Below are 22,735 nucleotides of genomic sequence, written 5' to 3' on the forward strand. Positions count from 1 at the left end.
TAAACAGAAACTGTGAAAAGAAAGAGGCCCACATTTTCTCTCTCTCTGCCCCCAAACTCTCTTTTCTTCTTCCTCTTCTGTGCAATTTCAAAATCCATGCAGTTATTTTTCCTTTTTAAGGCAAATGTTCTTTTTCAATTAACCAAAAGAAAAATAGGAAAATAGCATCAGATGCCCAGCTCTGATGCAGCAGCATAAATCAATATGCATGACAATGCAGGAAACAAAATGATGGCATGAAAATACAGTTTGGTTTCAAGACTCCAAGGGGTTACCATGAGCAATGAGAAATAAGAATTTAACATATTTTTAAAAACATGCCTTAACACTTATCAGTTTTAAATACAGCAAACTGGGGGCCAGGAGACCTGGCAACTTAGAAAGACAGACACTCTGATAACTGCCTGAGGATCAGTGCTTATCCTTTGTTATTTCAGAAATGGTCCCAAATATCCAGCTGACTTGTATTACCAAATGCCAGCGTAACCCTGCATGGGGTTCTTTGGAGATGGAAGGAGACAGAGGAGTTCCCTCTGCTTCTGTAGCTAAAAGAGGGCCAAAATCCATAAGAGGGAGATAATATTATCCACAGCCGCAAACACCGGGAACTGCTGGTCTCCCAATATTGTTCCGCCCCCTATATCATCTGGTTTCACATGCATTCCAACAGTTTTGTGGTCTATAGAAAATTCCTACCTTGCCATTGATCTCCCCTTCCAAAGAATGTCAAGGCTCCTATAAACTAACACAGCACTGTAAGCCCTCGGTGATAATGGCCAGAAAATAGTTGGCACTGAGTCCCTTTGATCATGCCAGCTGGCTCCACAGTGTTAACTGGCAGTAAGTGAATCAGGTTTTGGCATGGCACTTTCAGACTGATCTTGTTTCACCATAATTCCATAGTGAATATTTTCATTACAGCAGGATATACAGTAACAAGAGACTGAACTGCTTCCTTACTCGAAGGAGAGCTTTCCCCCCAGATCACAGTAGAGCAGTGCAGGGAAAGCCCTGGACTGAATGAAGACAAATAAAGAATCCCCCTGCCACCCAGTAAAGGCAGGTCCCTCCACACTGGGGCTGAGATATATTAACAGAAGTGGGACATGAGTCATTATTATTAAAACACATCTACCGACATTGATTTACATGATGCTTACAGACAGTTCTCTCTCTCTCCAATGCACCCTAACGAAGGCTTGTATATAACCTAAATTGATTGCTTGAATAACAAAAACTGAGGGAAATCCTTACCTATGGCCTCCAGGACTAGGGTATATGATGCCATAGTTTCTCTGTCGAGATTCACCACTGTTCTGACCACACCATCTCTGAAGCCAACACTGAACTTACCATCCTGATTTCCACCTGCAGAAAAGCAAATGAAAATGTTTCAAAGACAGAGCGAGAAAACAGACACAAATTAAACAGTGACTGGAAACCTAACCAGTATATTCTATTGGGAAAACACCACAGTAAAACCAAGGAGGGTTTTCTAGTTATGGTTCCATCTAATGATGACAATAATTATTACGCTATTTGCACAACATTGTCTTGTACCTACTCTGCCCAGATCACATGAAGAAAGCAATCTCCAGGATACTGGATAAGGTAACACAACCAAATTACGTCAACTGTAAGAAACATAGCACATTTCCCACAACCCTCAGGGCTGCCCAATGTAATGCAATTAGCTCAATCCCTCACACTACTCAGCGCAACACATTGCTACCCAAGTAACAAAGCAAATGTCACAATGCTATGGGTTAAGCAGTGCAAACCAACATAGCATGTCCTGATCTGCGATTCAGTCGGATACACCAGAACAACTCGATATCTGCACTCTTTGGAAGAGGATGGGAGTGTTTTTATGGAAAAGAATGAACAGACCAATGACTGCTGAAGTAAATGGCTCCCTTTTCCCCATCCCTCCAATTATTGGCCCAGGGCCTTTATTAGACAGGTTACAGCCCAACATAGGTTACGGGGAATGCTGTGCTAAGTAAAGAAAGCCCAAATGGACACTTTCTGCCTCTGAAGAAAAATGGGTCATTTCATACAATTTTCATAGTGTCCATGGGGAAATACATATGTATTTTTTTTTCTTGCTGGACCATAGGGACTGTGGGACAAAACACAATGCAGCTATAGTAAAAAGAGTGATCATAATGTGATGTTACTGGTTTCTCTGTGTTTCCCTCTTCATGTCCAAGTCACATGTGCTCACTTTGCAAGTCAAAGTACTGGAAGGGGTTTTGTTTTTCTTTTAACTGCAGGTGCAGAAAACTCAGCTTGGGATATGAAGACCAAGTTGTGGAGTTTATTTTTGGCCTTTTTCTTCACTTTCACTTTCAGTATTAGAGATTCTGCAATAGAACTCAACTGACTATTTTGGTGATGCTCTCCCATCACACTGTTGGCTCTGCAGTATTAACAGAAACAAATGCATGTTTGTTTCAGTAATGGGAGCGGATACAACCTCGGGGGCGGGGGAATACGGTATTTCGTATAAGAAAGTGCTATTTTTACAGACATACTTCCAACCATAAATGCCCTTTAAATGAATTGTGCCTTATGACTTAGTTGCATATCTCACAGCTGCATTCAGCCAATCTTCTTGCTTTCATGATGCTGAGAGGCAAGATGTGGCAGGGGGAGAACTGGAAAGAGTTCTGATTTTGAAATCAGAACCATGTGAGTGAGAATCAGAATGTATAAGAAGAATTCAGAGAAGTAATGCAGGTACAGCACTTCTATCCCGGCTAAAGGATGGAACTACTTAACAGCTAAAGCTAATATAAATTTGGGGCATCATCCTCACTTCTGTACAGAAGAGGGCGATAATGCACAACGTTTGGAACCTCTGGAGAGAGCAGAGCTTATGTGTGGAACATCATTCCAAATCTTTTCAGAAGCGTGAACAACAAACTTTCTGTCTTGCATATCAGAATGACGCAGCAAACTCCTCAGAGAGCACCATCTCCAATAACACCTACAAATGCCACAAAAACATTGCCATCAAATAGACAAGTGCCACCTCTGCAAACCAAAACATCCTTCTCCACCTCTCCCATACAAAACACATCAGCACATTCACACTCCCTCTAGCTCCTCTGTCCCCATGCCATTGCCAGCATTCCCACTACTCCATGGGGGTGGAGCCATCTTAATAAGGAGTCTCAAATGTCTATTTCCCCATCCCTAGGTGTCACTGGAAGTTGTGGCCAGCTGGAGCTTGTACCTCCCCTCCAGAGGGTTGGGTCTACTCAGTGCTCGGTATAGTTGGAGTTATGACAGGAGTAGTCCAGAAAAATGGAAGTGGAAAGGGACCTGACCCTAACAGCTATATCAACCGTGCCCTACGAGATAGGAGGCGGCACATTTTCATGTCAAAAACAGGAGGACTTGTGGCACCTTAGAGACTAACAAATTTATTAGAGCATAAGCTTTCGTGGGCTACAGCTCACTTCATCGGATGCATAGAATGAAACATATAGTAAGAAGAAATATATATACATACAGAGAAAATGAAAAGGTGGAGTAAGAGATGTCATCTTCCATGCCTGCCTGAATACAGCTCCCTTGGCAATGCGTCACCTGACCTTGCAAAGGAGACCAACAATTCCTGCTTCAAACCCTCATGCTCATGTTGCGCAGACACACACAGCTGATTACGCTTTCAGGTTGATGAAGCATAGATAATTCTCAGCCTCAAACAGTTTTTCAATCATTTGCAAAGCGTCATAGGAAAATGTAAGCAAATCAGCCTTACAAAGCAACAGCAGGATGAAAAGCCCTTTTGGCTGTCTGATTTGCATATGTTTTACCCACAGTGCTTTGCATCATGACTCTGGAACAGGTCTAAGGATGGACTGGTGTTCTCCACTGCACAGAGATTAACGGCACAGCCAAGATATATCAGAGATAAGAAGACAGAAATATTTGGTACCAGTGATGAAGTAACTGAGCTCAGCATTCAGACCCACATCAGCATCAGTGCAGTTCAGATGGACCACTTTGAAGTCCCGGCGTATGTTCTCAGGTAGGGAGACATTGTAGACAGCTGGGAAGAAGGTTGGGTTTTCGTCATTCACATCCAGAACTGTAACAGACAGCGGAAGGTCAAGCATGCGCCTTGCCTATGCACCCAGTCTAGTCTGCTGTTCTTAAAAGGCCACTGCCAACTACCAACCTCTCAAACTCATCCCTTCACTGGTGATTGTCCTGAACTTTCCATTTTTACAATTCCTTTATTGTTATTTATTATTTGTATTGAGGGGTTGCCTACAGGTGCCACTCAGGATCAGGGCCCCATTGTGTTAGGTGCTGTACAAACACAGAATGAAAATACCATTCTTGCCCTGAAAGGCATACAAGAGTTTACAGTACAAGTAGATTCTCAATCAGCACAGGGCAGGAGACATTCTGAGGGAAAGACATACAGAGACAGTCCCCATTGCTTCTTAGGGCACGAGGGAAGAGCATCTGGGGCCTAGAGGTAGATGGCCTAGCCAGCTCCTGGTGCATGGCAGAGAGGATGCTGGAGCTATAGGTGCAGACAAAGATCCTGCCACACACTGGACTGAAGGAACGGTTGGGTTATTTCTTTTCTCATTTCTTATCATGTTTATCGTAGGCTCTAGGCACCAGAATGTAATTAAATGTAACATCCTTGTAGGGAGAAAAATGCCAAATAAACCCACCACCATAGAATTTAAATTCAAAAAGGGGAGCTACACAAAAATGAGGAAGCTAGTTAAATGGAAATTAGAAGGAAGAGTCACAAGGGTGAAATGTCTGCAAATTACAAACAAACAAGCACAAATACATCAAGCTGTAAGAGGACCAAAAAACTAAAAAAACTAAAAATGCCACCATGGCTAAACAGCAGAGTGAAACAGGCAGTTAGAGGTAAAAGGGCATCCTTTAAAAATTGGAAGTCAAATACTAGTAAGGAAAATAGAAAGGAGCATAAACTCGGGCAAGTCAAAAGTATAACAAGGCAGGCCAAGAAAGAATTTGAAGAGCAACTATCTAAGGACACAACAACTAACAGCAATTTTTTCTTGAAGTACATCAGCAGCAGAAAGGCTGCTGAACAGTCAGTGGGGCCACTGGATGCTCGAGGTGCTAAGCGAGCACTCAAAGAAGACAAAGTAATTGAAGAGAACCTAAACTAATTCTTTGCATCGGTCTTCACTGCAGAGGATATGGGGGAGATTCCCACAGGCAAGCCATTCTTTTTAGGTGACAAATCTGAGGAACTGTTCCTTACTGAGGTGGCAACAGAGGTGGTTTTGGAACACATTGATAAATTAAACAGTAATAAGTCACTAGGACCAGATGGCATTCACCTAAGAGTTTTCAAGGACCTCAGATATGAAACTCCAGAATTACTAAGTGTTGTATGTAACCTATCACTTAAATCAGCCTCTGTGCCAGATGACTGGAGGGTAGATAATGTAACACTTGTTTTTAAAAAGAGTCCATAGGTGATCCTGGCAATTTCAGCCTGTTAAGCTTAACTTTTGTACCAGACAAATTGGTTGAAACTATCGTAAAGATCAGAATTATCAGACACAGAGACAAACACAATATGCTGGGGAAGAGTCAACACTGCTTTTGTAAAGGGAAATCATGCCTCACAAATCTATTAGAATTCTTTGAAGGAGACCACAAATATGTGGACAAGAGTTATCCAGTGGATATAGTGTACTTGGACTTTTAGAAAACCTTTAATAGGGTCTTGCACCAAAGGCTTCTAAGGAAACCAAGCAGTCATGGTATAAGAAGGAAGGTCCTCTCATGGATCAGTAACTGGTTAAAAGGTAGGAAATAAAGGATATGAATAAATGGACAATTTTCACAATGGAGAGAAGTAAATAGCAGGGTTCCCAAGGATCTGTACTGGGATCAATGCTGTTCAACATATTCATAAGTGATCCGAAAAAAGCGGTGGAACAGTGAGGTGGCAGAATTTGCAGATGATACAAAATAACTCAAGATTGTTAAGTCCAAAGCAGATTGTGAAGAGCTAGAAAGGGATCTCACAAAACTGGGCCACTGGGTGACAAAATGGAAGATGAAATTCAATGGTGGTAAGTGGAAAATAGTGCACATTGGAAAACATAACTCCATTTCATATACTGTGACAGGGTCAGACCAAATGGCTAAAGGAGAGTAATAGAAGGCAGATATATTAGCCCCAGCCTAAGCAGGTTTCTTTTCCCTGGGTAAGGTAACAGGGAAGGTTCCAGAACAATCAGGAACCTTCTGGAGACAATTAAGACAGGCTGATTAGAACACTTGCATCCAATCAAGAAGCTGCTAGAATCAATGAAGGAAGGCTAATCAGGGCACCTGGGTTTTAAAAAGGAGCTCACTTCAGTTTGTGGTGTGCGTGTGAGGAGCTGGGAGCAAGAGGTACTAGGAGCTGAGAGTGAGAACACGGACTGTTGGAGGACTGAGGTGTACAAGCATTATCAGACACCAGGAGGAAGGTCCTATGGTGAGGATAAAGAAGGTGTTGGGAAGAGGCCATGGGGAAGTAGCCTAGGGAGTTGTAGCTGTCGCACAGCTGTTCCAGGAGGCACTCTAGACAGGTGCATTCCACAGGGCCCTGGGCTGGAGCCTGGAGTAGAGGGCAGGCCCAGGTTCCCCCCAAATCCTCTCAACTCCTGGTCAGACACAGGAGGAGTCTACCTGGACTGTGGGTTCAGAAAAATGGCCAAGCTGAGGGCTGCTGTGAAGCTCCAAGGTGAGCAAATCCGCCAATAAGCACAAGACCCACCAAGGTAGAGCAGGAACTTTGTCACAATACAAAATAATGGGATCTAAATTAGCTGTTACCACTCAAGAAAGAGATCTTAGTGTCACTGTGGATGCTACTTGTGAACATCCACTCAATGTGCAGCAGTCAAAAAAGCTAACAGAATGTTAGGAACTAGTAGGAAAGGGATAGATAATAAACATCATAATGCCACTATATAAATCTATGGCACAACCACACCCTAAATACTGCATGCAGTTCTGGTCACCCCATCTCAAAAAAGATACATTAGAATGGTCAAAGGTACAAAGATGGGCAATGAAAATGATTAGGAGTAGGAACAACTTCCATGTGAGAAGAGATTAAAAAGATTGGGACTGTTCATTTTAGAGAAGAGAGGACTAAGGGGGGATATGATAGATGTCTATAAAAGCATAAATGGTGTGAAAAAAGTGAATTGGGAAGTGTTATTTTCCCCCCCTCACATGACATAAGAACTAGGGGTCACCCAATGATATTAATAGGCAGAAGGTTTAAAACACACACACAGAAGGAAGTAGTTCTTCACATAATGCATAGTCCACCTGTGGAACTCATTGCCATAGGATGTTGTGCAGGCCAAAAACATAACTGGGTTAAAAAAAGAATTAGATAAGTTCATGGAGGATACGTCCAGCAATGGCAATTAGCCAGGATGATCAGGGATGCAACCCCATGCTCGGGGTATGTCTAAACCTCCAACTGCCAGAAGCTGGGACAGAATGACAGGGGACGGATCAGTCGATAATTGCCCTGTTCTGCTCATTCCTGCTGAAGCACCTGGCACTGGCCACCATCAGAGACAGGATATGGGGCTAGATGGACTATTGGTCTGATCCCATATGGCTGTTCTTAGGCTTGTGTATGGCTATTAAGTAAACTTACATGAATTAAAACACTAGGTCAGCTCTGAGAACAAAAGGTCAGCTCTGAGAACCCAACCCCCAAGCAACACAGAAACTCAGTCCCCTTCAGGCAAAGATCCAGGTAAACAGACTGTCCTTGCAACAAACCCTGAAAGGAACAGAAATGCCAGGGTAGTCAGAGCAATGGAGGAAACAAATCCACAAATCTAAGTTCTCCCCATCTCCACTGACAGTGCCATGCCTTCATTTTCTCAGTGCTCATGTCTGGGCATGGCTAGCAAGAGCACCCCAGATGATCTCACTTATGAGGAAGACATACTCCCAAACTGTGTGGAGACAGCAGTACGAGGATAGCCCCCTCCTGATGCATGGCAGTGGGGATTCTGGGACTAGGGGTATTAAAACAAGTTCCGCCCCACCAGTCAGATCTAGGAAAGAACGCCAAGTGTTGGCGTGAGAGTAATGGTCTTGGAATGCCCAGCCCTGCAGTTACCTCTGACAGTCAGGGTGCTGGTAGAGCTCTTGGACGGCACTCCCGCATCACTTGCTACCACCCTGAGGTAATACTCGGAGATCCTCTCCCTGTCCAGCACTGCCGTGGAGTTGATGAGCCCACTGCTGCTGTTGATGAGGAAGTCCATTCGAGGCATGCCCACCTGCATGCGGTAGGTCACCTGCCCATTCAAACCCTCATCCAGGTCTATGGCCACCACCTAGTGAGGATGGAGGGGAAAAGCGAGCATGAGAAAGAAACCGACATCACACTTCTCATATTAGAGCCCTGAATGTGTTGCCTTTGTCAAAATAAGATAAAAATACATAAACTTTAAACCCAGAGAGTGAGAGAGTCCATTTCCCACAGTCTCCGAGTTAAACACAAAGGGTACTTTGACCGTCACATCTGCTAGTGGTTACAGTACATAGAACCCATGGTGTGTCACATCTGTGGGGAGAGGTTTCAGGAGTGGGAGTTCTGCTACTTAGTACTTACAGAGAGTGCTTGGCAAACGTTACTTAACCCCTGCACAGCTTAGATGGCCAGTACTGACATTTCATTTCTGCAGGTGGAGAAATGAAGGTACAGAGATGGCAAGTGACCTGCTACAAGCCACAGCATGAGTCAGTGACAGAGCCAGAACCTGAGCTCAGGAGTTCCCCATTTTTAGCCCTGTGCTTAAACAACCGTACACACACCTCTCTCACAGAGAAAGGGGCTAGTGAGAGACAGAGGCTGGGTGAGGAGAAAACAACCCCTTTATCACCGTCACAATCGCATGTAAATTAACCTGAGCCAGGTTCCTGGCATTTGGTTAGGTCCCTAATATTGCCTATCTTATGGAGTCTGGGGCTCAGAAATGAACAATCATTTACTATATCCCCATTTTATACAATGCTGGCTGCTGACTCTGGCCATATTTATCTGCGGGAGGGTACTGACTTCACAGAAGGCTCTCACCAAAATGCAGCAATGATAATCATACTAAACAATTCCATAGCACTGGCACTTCCATAGCACTTTTATAAATGGTGGTGGTTAATACAGGTTAACATGGCTACACCACCACTGCAAAATACAGGTTGAAACAGAAATGATGAAAGCAGCAGATTCACCTGGAAGACAGAGGAACCTGCTGGAAGGCCTTCAGGGATCTCAGCAATGGAAGGCAGGTTCTGGAAGGTGGGATCATTGTCATTGAGGTCCAGCAAATTCACAAAAACTGTGGCACTACCAGTAGCCCGTAAAGGAGGTCTCCCATCTGCAGGAAAGGCACAACTTCAATCGACAAGCAAGGTTAATGGCAGAAATCCTCCAGAACAAATGTCACTGACAGTTCTACAGGGTCACCTTTCTTTCTGAAAGGAGAATGATGTAGGATGATTCTCCCCTGGCTGGACCTAGGAGAGATACCACTAGGACTAGAATTGGCAGGCCACAAATAAGAGCATAAGAACGGCCATACTGGGTCAGACCAAAGGTCCATCAAGCCCAGTATCCTGTCATCTGACAGTGGCCAATGGCAGGTGCCCCAAAGGGAATGAACAGACAAGTTATCATCAAGTGATCCATGCCCTGTCACCCAATCCCAGCTTCTGGCAAACAGAGGCTAGGGACACCATTCCTGCCCATCCTGGCTAATAGTCATTGATGGACCTATCTTCCATGAATCTATCTAGCTCCCTTTTGAACCCCGTTATAGTACTGGCCTTCACAACAACCTCTGGCAAGAAGTTCCAGAGGTTGATAGTATTCTGTGTGAAAAAATACTTTCTTGTGTTTGTTTTAAACCTGCTACCTATTAATTTCCTTTGGTGGCCCCTTGTTCTTGTATTATGAGAAGGAGTAAATAACACTTCCTTATTTACTTTCTCTATACCATTCATGATTTTATAGACCTCTATCATATCCCCCCTTAGTCACCTCTTTTCCAAGCTGAAAAGTCCCAGTCTTATTAATCTCTCCTCATACAGAAGCTGGTCCATACCCCAATCATTTTTGTTGCCCTTTTCTGAACCTTTTCCAATTCCAATATATCTTTTTTGAGATGGGGTGACCACATCTGCACGCAGTATTCAAGGTGTGGGTGTACCATGGATTTATATAGAGGCAATATGATATTTTATGTCTTATTATTTATCCCTTTCTTGATTACTCCCAACATTCTGTTCACTTTTTTGACTGCCGCTGCACACTGAGTGGATGATTTCAGAGAACTATCCACAATGACTCCAAGATCTCTTTCTTGAGTGGTAACAGCTAATTTAGACCCCATCATTGTATATGGATAGTTGGGATTATGTTTTCCAATGTGCATTACTTTGCATTTATCAACATTAAATTTCATCTGCCATTTTGTTGCCCAGTCACCCATTTTTGTGAGATCCTTTTGTCGCTCTTCGCAGTCTGCCTGGGTCTTAACTATCTTGAGTAGTTTTGTATCATCTACAAATTTTGTCACCTCACTGTTTACCCCTTTTTCCAGATCGTTTATGAATATGTTAAATAGGCTTGGGCCTAGTACAAATCCCTGGGCGACGTCACTATTTACCTCTCCCCATTTTGAAAACTGACCATTTACTCCTATCCTTTGTTTCCTATCTTTTAACCAGTTACCAATCCATGTGAGAACGTTCCTTCTTAATCAAAATAAGCAGTCATGGGATAAGAGACTTTGGTGAGGGACTTTGTCAAAGGCTTTCTGAAAATCTTAATACACTATATCCACTGGATCTCCTTTGTCCACATGCTTGTTGACCCCCTCAAAGAATTCTAGTAGACTGGTGAGGCATGATTTTCCTTTACAAAAACTCTGTTGACTCTTCCCCAACAAATTATGTTCATCTATGTGTCTGACAATTTTGTTCTTATCTATAGTTTCAACCAATTTGCCCGGTACTGAAATGAGGCTTACTGGCCTGTAGTTGCCAGGGTCACCTCTGGAGACCTTTTTAAAAATTGGCATCACATTAGCTATCCTCCATTCATTTGGTACAGAAGCTGATATAAATGATAGGTTACAGATGACAGTTAGTAGTCCTGCAATTTCACATTTGAGTTCCTTCAGAACTCTTGGGTGAATACCATCAGGTCCTGGAGACTTATTACTGTTTAGTTTATCAATTTGTTCCAAAACCTCCTCTAATGATACCTCAATTTGGGACAGTTCCTCAGATCTGTCACCCAAAAAGAATAGCTCAGATTTGGGAATCTCCCTCACATCCTCAACAGTGAAGACTGATGCAAAGAATTCATTTAGTTTCTCTGCAATGGCCTTATCATCTTTGAGAGCTCCTTTAGCATCTTGATCATCCTGACTTCAGATACTGGGTCCCCATGCTGGAAACTAACGTCAACTAGCTCTAGTTTAAAATAATCCCCTGGAAACAACAGACAACGTGATGACAATATGTGTATGTGGTTGCAGAACAAAAAATGTCTATGTTCACATGCATCCGATGAAGTGGGTATTCACCCATGAAAGCTTATGCTCCAATACCACTGTTAGTCTATAAGGTGCCACAGGACTCTTTGCCACTTTTATGTTCTTAAATGATGTCCATTATACAGCTCAGCTGAAAAATGTGTGCTGGTGAAACTAACACTGTGCAGTAGTAATGCAAACATGGAAGGGACAGGATTAAGCTTGGAGCTTACAGTCAGTGATGGAGACCACGATCTTTCTCATCAGGATTAAGGCTTACATACAACCTTACTTTGTCATTTTCTGACTTTTGAGTACTTAGCTGTGCAACTAAAAAAACAACGGTCCTCATAGGATATTCTTTTCAGAGAAAAAGATTTATTTATTTTTAATCACTCAGCAGCCCTTTTCCCCTAAATGATAACATTATTTAGCTAGATATCACTGGAATGTCATGCCCCATGTATCCTGCAAATCCTGCAGGAGGGAGCCCCGTCTCCTGCAGACCTTACGTTCTGTGGCATGCTTGACTTCAGAGCAGTCCCCTGTGCCCCTGGGATCTTACAAGCCTCACAGAAGAGACACCAGCCTGGGGCTGCAGCACTCGTGATATAGAACACAGAAGCAGGGTTTCCCTCTTGCACATGACAGCAGCTCCCCTTGAATGGTGTGCAGTAGCAGAGGTCCCCTCCTGCTGACCTCCTACAGTCTGCAGAAAAGGAGCTCCTCTCATATCCTTCTTATGGGTGGAAGGAGGTTTGTAAAAGCCCTGCCGCAAATCCTTACAGAGAATACCTGGGTTGGGGCAAAGGCTCTTAAAGTTTCCCTAACTTTTACTTTGTAGGACCCAGTTAAATTAACCACATGTGCAAACACCACAGCCTTTGCCAGCTGCACACTCTACACGCTGAGTGAGCAAATCCTTCCGAAACACACTGTACATGCACAAAGTGCAATCTGGTCATAACTTAATGAAAGCAAACTCAGTTTTCACCATAACACTCAAAAGCACTTCTTCTCAGGAAGGGTTAGTTTTAGGCCAATTTCACCTCTCTCATCTAATTTGTCTGCGCTATTAAACAAAATCACAAAAACTGTATTTTTTTTTTTTTTTTATAATTGGGCAAGTATTTCCCCTCCCGCCTCATTCTTCTCCTCAGAAATGGCTCATCTATTTTGTTCAAAATAAAAAAAAACAAAAACAAAACCAAAAAACCCCTAAATTGCCTTTAAGCAGAGACCAGACTTGGAAAATTTTAGCCTGATATGAGAAAGTTTCAGAAAAGTACATGCAAGTGAAAACAGAAGGTTAGAATGGAAATGCTTATGTACCCTTAGCCACAGTGGTTGCTACTAGTCCTGCTATGTCAAAAACAATATGCAACATGATAATTTGCAGGGGAATTCTATCATGCCACTCCAGTAACTTACACTCTGCTTGATAACGGTACAAAGAGAAAAAAACAGGATGCAAAAATAGATAGATCCGATATTTGGAGCAACAGGAGAGACAAATGGCAAAGGCATACAGTAAGTGAAGAGAAGCAGCATGGCACAGAATAACTGAGTTGGAGCTTACGGTCAGTGACGGAGACCACGATCTTTCTCATCAGTTCAGCTTCTTGGCGGTTTGGGTTCTCTCTATCCAACACGACCCCCGTGGTCCGGATCTTTCCTGTGGTGCTGTTGAGACTGTAGAATTTATTCGGTGGCCTGATACTGTACACAAGGGAGCCATTCTCAGCCAGGTCCGGGTCAATAGCAACCACCTGAAGAGACCAAGTGCAGATGTCAGTCTGCTAAATCAGGGGAACCCTGTTTAGTACAGCGCATCCACGCAGCCAACTCTTGGATCTGAGATGAAAAACTGAAAAGGAAATTAAAGCAAACCAAAAAGGAATAAAAAATTAAGTGCACTAAAGAGCTTGTGTTGCCCCATGGGAAACTTTGAAAAATCACCCTCTTTACGCATTATTCTCTTCTGTGTCATACATTTTTCGTTTTATTTTTCTCCCTTGGAGTTTTTAATTCTCAGGGATATTTACATAAAAATAAGAACTTTGTTACTTAGGACTTTACTGCTCCTGTGGCTTGTCCCTCACCTGAATTAGTATTATGTTGGTGATATAATTATTATTTTTCCAGCAACTAATTGTGATGTCAAATGCAAGATGACTTTCAGTGGGGAATAAGCAGCAGGAGAGGTGGCATGCTGAAGAAATACAGATTGTGTTTCATACAAGACATCCCTACAGATCAAAAATAATGGAAGAGAAATATGCAACCCCTATATGGCACCTTCCATCACAGCATTTTACTGAGACTAATCAACCTGCACAATATCCCTGTGAAGTAGACGAGGATTATTTACCCACCACTTAAGTGCAGCCTCTTTCTTGGGTGGAAGGTGGGTGCTGGAACATAGTACAGCAACCTCATACAACAATTTAGGAGAGTAAATAGAGAAGAATACAGCATCCAACTCAAACTGCAAGGGGAATTCAGACAGACAAATTACCCCCACAGAATTTGATATGGACACTGGGGTTAATTTACAAAAAGTTCCATCAGAGTTTTAATTGTCACAAGGGAGCAGGGCCTTGGTCGTACAGCTCATCTGTGTTGGGATATAGAAGCTGGAGGATTTGCCAACTGGCAACAGTTGATCTTTAGGAGCCAGTGGCCCAGCCCTGTAACCTCTAAACCCTGAATCTTTCTGTTCAACTCACCCCATTTTACACAGAAATCATCTCACAATGGCAGATAATATTGCCTGGATACCACAGCAATAGCAATGACAGAGATTTATTATTTGTATTGTGCCCCAAAATGGTTTACAATGGTGCACCTAGCACAATAAGGCCCTGATTGGGTCCCTTGAGCATCACTGTAATGCACCAAAATATGTATATGAATAGTAATGAAGTGTACCTTAGTACTGTACTATACTATACAATGTAGGTAAAATAGGTTGGATTATGGGCAGAGTGGAAATTGCAACTCTGAACATCGTAGCTTTTACCAGGCCTCAAACTCCGTACAAACTGCCGCACCCAGATAGATCAATGGTCAACAAGTCCAGTATCCTATCCCTGAGGATCACCATTGATGGAAGCTTCATAGTAACAAAGAGCACAAGAATATTTAGAGATGGAAGGAAGCCCATCCAGCCCCTGCCCAGTTAATGTGTGTCCATGTGATCTAAGTGTCTGTTCCAATTCCTTCAGGCTTGTACTTACAAGTGCAGAGATCTAGTGGTAGAGCAAAGGGTTACAAAGCAATATGCCATAGGAATCACCACCTTGGTTTGCCTTTATCAGCCACAATGCTTCATTTTAATTACACAGGAATAAATTATATTTGCTCAGCATAAATAATAATAATTTAACACATTATTAATCCCCTCTGCTTTCCCTTATCCTGCTGCCGACAGATTCTTCCCAATAGGAACAGATGCAGAAGGAGCCACAGCCATGTGTCCAAGTGAATCGTGCACTCAGAAAGCATAGCTTGCTCCTCCATGGGGAAGGGGAAGCAGATAGGCCAGCTAAGGTGATGCAGAGTTAATTTCTGCAAAGTGGGAATCCATTCCCCCTCCCGCTCCAAGATTAATGTTTCACTACAGGATTTTTTTCCCCCGTCTTTCCTGTTTGATGATTTTGTGGATTCTTTTCACTTTTCCCTCATTTATTTTCTGTTTCACATCTGTCATTTTTCTCTCAGCATGATGGAAAATAATTCTCTCTCCTCCTTTCTTTTACTTTGCTGAAGAGACTTGAAAGACTTTAAATCAATGCCTTTCAGAGAGGTCTTTGAGGGGGGTCACAGGAGAGGCTAGGAAAGCAGAAGTTAGCCAAAAACATTGTTTTAAAGAAACACACACACACACACACACACACACACACACACACACACAGAGGAAAGACTGCAACATGCTTGGGGTGGGAAGCATGGCTTCAGTTCAAGGACTGTGTTCTCCAAATGGACTTTCATGCCTTTATAATCATATCAGGGCCCAGACGCACAGTGGAGGACACAAAGTTCAAGTCCCATATTGCACATGGATCAGATTTCAGTCTCATGCTTTAGAGAGCCTGCACTAACTCTAAGGAAATTGTAGTGATTGCTGTAGTCTCAACATGTTAAACTCTGATCCTGCAAAGACTTAACTTTCTGCACTGTAAGAACAGTCCTATTAGCTTCAATGAGATTACCTACAGAACATAAAGCTAAGCACGTGTATAAGTCTTGGCAAAATCAGGGCTTTAGATTGATAAATGAATATTTACTAGAGGAAGCAAGTACATGGGATAACTCCAGGCTAGATCCTCAGCTGGTGCAAATGGACAAATCCACCTAGGGCAGTGGAGTTACACTGATTTACAGCAGCTAAGGACTCACTTTTCAATTTTCATTTTTTTAAAATGAGAAGTATCTGCCATGGTGCTGAGATCTTCATAATTTTAAACCGCGCTGGGGTCCCTGAATGGGAGCTGCCATTTCACAGGCACTTTTCAGCAGGAAAGCCAATCAGCTGATAGAGTCCCCTCTTCTGCAGTGGAATCTGCTCACGCAGACCCTCTCACCCACATGGAGTCCCACTGACATCAAGTAGCTTGAGACAAAGCAACTGCTCTTTAGTAGATAAATGAGTGAAATGGCTGGGGACTTCTGTTTTAAGGTCTAATAAATAATGATATTTATTAGAAAATGGTTCAAAACATTGTAGAGACATTTAAACCATTGTTAAATTAACAAGAAAATCCTTTAATAGACAGCAGAATTTGGCTTTAATCAGCCAGGAAAGCCTCTAGCCTTGTTCCTGTATTCATCTGCTAAACAGCAGTACAAACTTTTTCAGCAGATATGCAAGATGGTGGCTGTTTCATTTATTATAGTTAATAATGATTTAACCTTATTGGTGATTTATCCAACCAGATGATGTGGTTATTGCATTTTTACAATCAAAGTGCAGTTTTCCTTTCAACAAAGGCCTGTTAACTCCATGACTTTAAGCACCAGGATTTCCTGCCTGTATCCCACTTTCTGGCAATGCGAACACCACTGGATTAAAGGAACAGATTTCTTAGAAAAACTATTCTCTGCATTGTGCCAAACACAGTGAATGTGGCAAAAATGAATTTGGCACAGTGTGCCAAATCCTGCCTGGGAGAGTGCCAGGGCTGGCATGATGGAGGGGACTGGAGATGGCAGGTCAGGATGGAGAGATATATATACGCAATGGTGCTGCAGGGCTCAGGGCTGGTATAGCAGGACTGTGGCAGCACTGTGAGGCAGAAGCATGCACAGATCTTTGTCTCCAGTTAAAGGCATCAGCCCTTCAATAGTACATATGCTAAAAGTTAGTCCAGACAGCACAAAGATTAAAACTAGTTTATTTGTGCTTCTGGATTCAGAGGGTGCATTCTGTTGGCTGTCATGGCACATACCGTTGTGACATCGGAGTCTGGGGGGGTCATTTCCACCAGGTTAATGAAGTACGGATCATCCTTCCACATGGGATAGTTATCGTTAATGTCCAGCAAAGTGATGTTCACCTGCAAAATGATAAGTGTGAATATGGACTCTCCTATCCAGTAAGCAGCACGGTATGACCCTAGAGTAGCTGCAAATCTACCTCAGTGCTTCTGCATATTCATGTCAGATAGGGTTGGGCTTACAATGTCTGACCCTGGTCCCTTCAGCTTTCCCTCTGAGCCAGTGTCACAAATGAGGTCATTTTAGCAAGATGGCTGTCCCTGTGGGTGGCTCCGAAATGATGAGTATAATTAAAAGGATTTCTTCTTAAAGCCAATTCAATGTCTCTACCACACAAGAAGGTGCTTCTCACCATGCGCCATTTCAGGAGCACTGTGCTGAGTGCCATGAGAGCCTCTCCATAAACACTGCTTTCCTTTCCTCTCCATAAACACCGCTGTCTAGAGCCAAGTGAAACAGTCACCACAAAAACAGAAATTTGACCAATTCGGCCAAGCCAATCTCTGATGTTTTCATTATTTGAACTTATTTGCTGAATAGTCTCAGTCTGTTTGTTGTGTGGCATGTTCCATATCTAAAATCCGAAGAAAATTGGTTCATTTTGTATGGATATATAGGTCGCATGGCGCTGTTTCCTTTCCTTGACTGGACAAGCGTAACACTTTGATTCAGGTTTAGAGTGAATCCTTGAGTGATGAATTCAGAGTGAGTTTTACATGAATATTCTTCTACATTCCCTTAAAAGTTGCTGTTTCCACAAACATTCCTATCTGTGAACTCACTGAGTAGGACAGTGGTTTGGGTATTTTCCACACTGGGACCCCATGTTACAACAGAAGAAAATTGCAGAATTCCTAATGCCTAGTCATAAAGGGACGGTTCTTGTGATCATTGGGTTAAGAACCACACACAAGCAAATTCATGGAAAATGGACACTAAAGGCACAGGGAAAGGGAATTTATTTGAACATACAAATAAATATTTGCAGGATATTTTTTACACTCTTCCCCAAACTCTCAGCCTTTCCTGGGCTCTGGTCCACATACCCCCTGCTATGGCCCAGAATCAAACAAATCCTGGTCAGCTTACATGAACAGCCCCAGTAAGTCAATGGCACTACTTCCACGAGTAAGGCCAACAGGATGTAAACCTAAACTGGACCTCCAGATGTTGCAGTTTGAGGGAGGCCAAGGGGAGCTGCCTGATTTCCCATGGCAGGCAGTGCAATGCAAGATAGCCAATGTTGGTAAGGGCTGTAGCTGGGGTGCCATTGTTCATTACAACTGCCCTATTAGAGTTGTATTGTAGCAAAGTTAGCCATTCTCCATTTGAAAAAGTTTTGGCAGGGCTGAGAGCAGCTGCTTCCCTCATAAACTCTAATCAGAGACACTACAAGATGCAGTCTGAGCAATTTCCTTGATCTCTCACTACCCTGGTAAATTATTTACAGAGTTTGAAATTCCCATTAATTTAGTGGCCTGGGGCTGCTGCTTATTGAACAGGACATTTTACTGTATTTCTGAAAGTTCTCTTCCCAGCAAGGCACCTAACTCAGTCATTGTGGCAGGATGTAGGGATCACAGGGGAAGAATGTTAGGAAAGGGAGGAAAAAGCAAAGAACAAGATCATTAAATGAAAGAAGCAAGAAGGTAATGAGCGAGGGATAGGCAAGGGGTAAGAGAACATGGATGATGGGTGCAGAGCAGGGAGCAACAGAGAAACAGAAAAGGGTACAGAATACAAAGCAGGAAGAGAATGGCACTCTTAAGAGTTAACTTGTTTTTCCAATGTAAGAAAAGGAGGTGGCTGGGGGTGGGTACACAGGGTCCAGATGGCTCATGGGATTGGCGGTGGGGATGCAGAGCCTTTCACACGCTAGCTCTCCGGTTTAAATCCAGGCCAAGTCAAGAGCGATCAAAATAAAAAGTCTCAGAGGGGAAGAATAAATAAAAGGGGAGGAGGGGCGACAAGAAAAGGCCTGCCCAGCGCTTGGTTAGTGAAATTACTTCTATACATTTATGTGCACGTTCTGCTTCCAGCTTTACCTTGGGGCTGTGTGGAAAGGTCCCACGTTTCTGCTAATCTGTGAGGGATGGAGGTGATGGCAGAAGGTTGCTGCTGAGGAAACCTGAATCAAAGCGTAGTTTAGCTTTGGGAGGGTGACTAGGCTAACTGGGCAGGCACAGAGCAAAACACTGTCAGGTAACCACTTCTACTGAATTTCAAGCCCTGGTTCATGAGGCACCTTTCTTTTTAAAACACAAACCCTCTTAAAATTTCCAGTACATTTTTCCTTAGTGCCAAATCCCACTCTTTTAGTCCTCACGCACACCAGAAAGGAAGCATACATACACATACGCTGACTGTAAACCAGCTGTTGACTGTAACAGCTTTAAGAGTTTTAACCAGCTCTTACAAGCTCTCTCTAATACCGTTCATGTGCAAGAGATGGCCTACTAAATGCAGAGTGGGGATGTAGGAACCCTATCATGTCTGTCCCAGCATTCAGGGCTCAGACAGCTGTCCCCAGCTGCTGGTTGCTTCTACAATATTGCTCCAAAGCTCGAAGAGATGCTAAGTCAAGATCAGGGTTTTAAGATTAGCAAATATTCTCCTAAAACAAACCAAAGCAAACCGTGCATGTGTCTATTTAGCTCAAAAGAAGACTGAGGGTCAGATCACGCAATTCAGAGAGATGCACATTCGTTCAGCCACACGCATGTGGAACACGGGTGCCATCCAGTGGTAGGTCAGGAGAATCTCAAGTTTGTGATCTCCAGGGCTATGCCAGGCACAGTTTTCTATTTAAGGCACAGAAGAGGTTTGTTAGGTGAAGCTCAGATGTGTATTCCCAATGGATATCCCAGAGGATTTGCACCTGGGGCCTGCTGATGGTTTGCTGAATCACAAGCATAGGCTCTTTAGGGCTGTTTCATAACATCTGAGAAAGAAAAGACCTAGCAAATCAACTGCTCCATTACCTAGGGGCAGATGCAGAATTGTTCTCTACAGCACATTCTCTCTCTTTCATGTCCTTTCCAATCCCATTTTAAGGCCCCAAGCTTACACTGCTTCCCTTCGAATATTTACCCACAGCTAAACTGTTCCATTTCTCCTAGGTGCTGTTCTATTTCAGGACACTGGAGTGTCATGTCAGCTTATTCCGGGGTGTGCATGCATTCACTGTGTGGATTTCTGGGGCATGTAAAGGTGGGGTAGTAGCTGCTGGTCAGCTGGTGTGAATCCCAGCATGTTCATTCTCTAGGGTTATCACAGGCAATGTTTGCTATTTAAAGGGCACTAGCATGGTTTGTTAGGGAACCCCAGGCATGTATGTCCTATGAAGATCCCAGTAGCCCTGGGTTTTGGGCTCTTCTTTCCTATTCAAAAGGCGGTGCAGTGGCTGGTGAATCCTGAGTGCATATTCCAGCTAAATGCAATAGTCAAACTTTAATCAGACACCAACTTCCCACCAAGTTTTCAGGTTCTCTAATTACAGATACTTTTAGGAAATAAGTTAAGGTAACTTTTCTCCATTCCAGAAACTGTGTTTGCCTTTTAATGAATTTATTAGGAGACTGGTCCTCTCCCATGTAGCCTCAAAGAGGACACGGCAGCAGACATGCCAGCCAGTCAGACACAGCAGGACTGTAACCTGCCTGCCCCAGATTCAACAGGGAACATCAAGCTATCAAGGGGCCACTGTACCCAGCACCAGCGAGAACTACCTCAGAGAGCTCTCCCCTTTAGCACTGCAAAGACACTTCCAGCGACTCGCAAGTGGAAGAACAAATTCAAGAAAGCCTGTCATCCTTATATTAATACTGGCTGCTCATTACATCTCTTGTACTATCAGAGCAAGGAGCAGTTTGACTGAGACAAAAGCATTTGAACTCACAGTGGCAATGCCTGTTTTCTGGTTGTGACCCACACCACCATCCATGGCCCGGACAATGAGTATGTACTCTGATTTGGCCTCCCGGTCCAGCAAAGAGGTTGTGGTGATTTCACCTGCAGAAAGGGGAAATGGGAGAGACATAGGATAATAGTGATTCCTGGGCACATGCCCAGATGGGATGAAGGGAGTGGCATGAGCATTTGGAAATACTAAAGCACAAAAGTGTACACAAGCCTGAATATATGAGTACAAAGAGAGAGATCATTGTGAAGGGATGAAAAGTTCCCATTTGGAAACGTGATCAGTTTCTTCCACAAATGAGCACACGCAGAGAGCTGAGAGACATGGACACTGAAAGAGAAGCAATGTCAATTCCATGATTCTGTTTAAAACAGACAACTATAATTTTCTAGGGCAATCTTTGTAAATCCTCAGAGGGGTCCATTCCATCCCTTCCCCCAGCAATGTCAGGGTACTTAAGAGGACTGGTATCTTCCCACTCTCGATACGTTTAAGTATTCCTAGTAATGACCATGTTTTAAGTTTTGTATGAGGGCATTAGAGTACTCCGTCACTTCAGTAACACTAGATGAGTGACCAGTCTATATTTGTAATTAGCTATTGGAACTTGAGATTCCAGCCATGACCTAGGGACAATGCGTCATGGTGACACTAACGATCCCCTTGAAACAGCCATGGTGAGGACCAGATCAGTGATGTGGTTGTGTAGTAGCGTGTTCTGTGATGGAACACTTGTACAAACAGTTCCACTCTGCAATGCACTCGTCCGTCTTTTTGCTGCGATTGCAGACTCAGGCTGTGCAAAGCTTGTGAAACAGCTTCAGCACAGTCTGGAAATAATCTGGATGAATTTAGGCTCTGCTTTGTTGCTCTCAAAGTTCAGATATATTAACCTAGATGACAGGTAATCTGTGACATCACTGTAATGTTACCTGGCTTGAACTCAGTGACTTCACAGCCTTGTGAGGACATCACTGTCTCTTAACAAACATGTAGAAAAATAACACAGGAATCTGACGGCTGATATTACCAAGGTAATAGCAGCTCACGGGAAGGAGCCAAGCCTTAGTTTGATTTGGACAGCATCTGTATCAGATCACAATGACATTATTTCTGTTATCTCCTCAACCATCTGTAATCGCCTTTCAATACCAAGTCATCTTCCCGCCCATCACCTCTTCTTCTCCCTCTACTCCGCATTCCAGTTGTTGAAAGGAGCTCAGCACGGAGGACTGTGCTCCACTATGGAGATTTTATGTGATGGGTTGTCCAGGGCAGCAATAGAAGGAAGCAGGAGGAGAGGGAATATTAATCTAGATGAGAAAAATTTAAAAAGTTAAAAGGTCTTCTTAAAATATATTTGCTTCCAAAGTTTTGTGGCATCAATTCATTCATGGGCTGAAAAAATTAATCAGTAAAAAAGTTTTAAATATGAATGTGTCACAATGATGGATCACTCCGCCTGTCCACAAAATTGCATCTAATTAAGCGCACCTTTACAGAGCAGGTTCAGCTAATTTGAATCAGGAACATCTCTAGAAAGTGCATACACCTCGAAGACACTGAGCAGGCAGACACAATTCTGCAGTATCTTTCTTTTCCACCGTTTCTTAAATGCCCTTATGTACCAATATATGCTACAATGTACCTTGATTTGCAGTGAGGCTATAAGTGAAAGGAGTTCTTGGATTGCACTGGATACTCAAATTTTTCCAGAGAGCTT

General features: G+C 43.1%; 1 protein-coding gene across 2 annotated transcripts in view; it reads right to left on the reverse strand.

Annotated features, from left to right (window-relative positions):
- Positions 1–22,735, reverse strand: part of CDH23 (cadherin related 23) — a 555,581-nt gene that overhangs the window by 152,429 nt on the left and 380,417 nt on the right. For both annotated transcript variants that reach the window (XM_043519492.1, XM_038408394.2), the window contains 7 exons: positions 20,992–21,104; positions 17,045–17,152; positions 13,174–13,363; positions 9,286–9,431; positions 8,168–8,387; positions 3,950–4,102; positions 1,255–1,368 (listed from right to left, as the gene is read on the reverse strand). In XM_043519492.1, the coding sequence (XP_043375427.1) occupies positions 1,255–1,368; positions 3,950–4,102; positions 8,168–8,387; positions 9,286–9,431; positions 13,174–13,363; positions 17,045–17,152; positions 20,992–21,104 (1,044 nt within the window). The remainder of the gene's footprint in view (positions 1–1,254; positions 1,369–3,949; positions 4,103–8,167; positions 8,388–9,285; positions 9,432–13,173; positions 13,364–17,044; positions 17,153–20,991; positions 21,105–22,735) is intronic.

This window comes from Dermochelys coriacea, chromosome 7 (assembly GCF_009764565.3).
Source record: "Dermochelys coriacea isolate rDerCor1 chromosome 7, rDerCor1.pri.v4, whole genome shotgun sequence".
Taxonomy (NCBI): Eukaryota; Metazoa; Chordata; order Testudines; family Dermochelyidae; genus Dermochelys; species Dermochelys coriacea.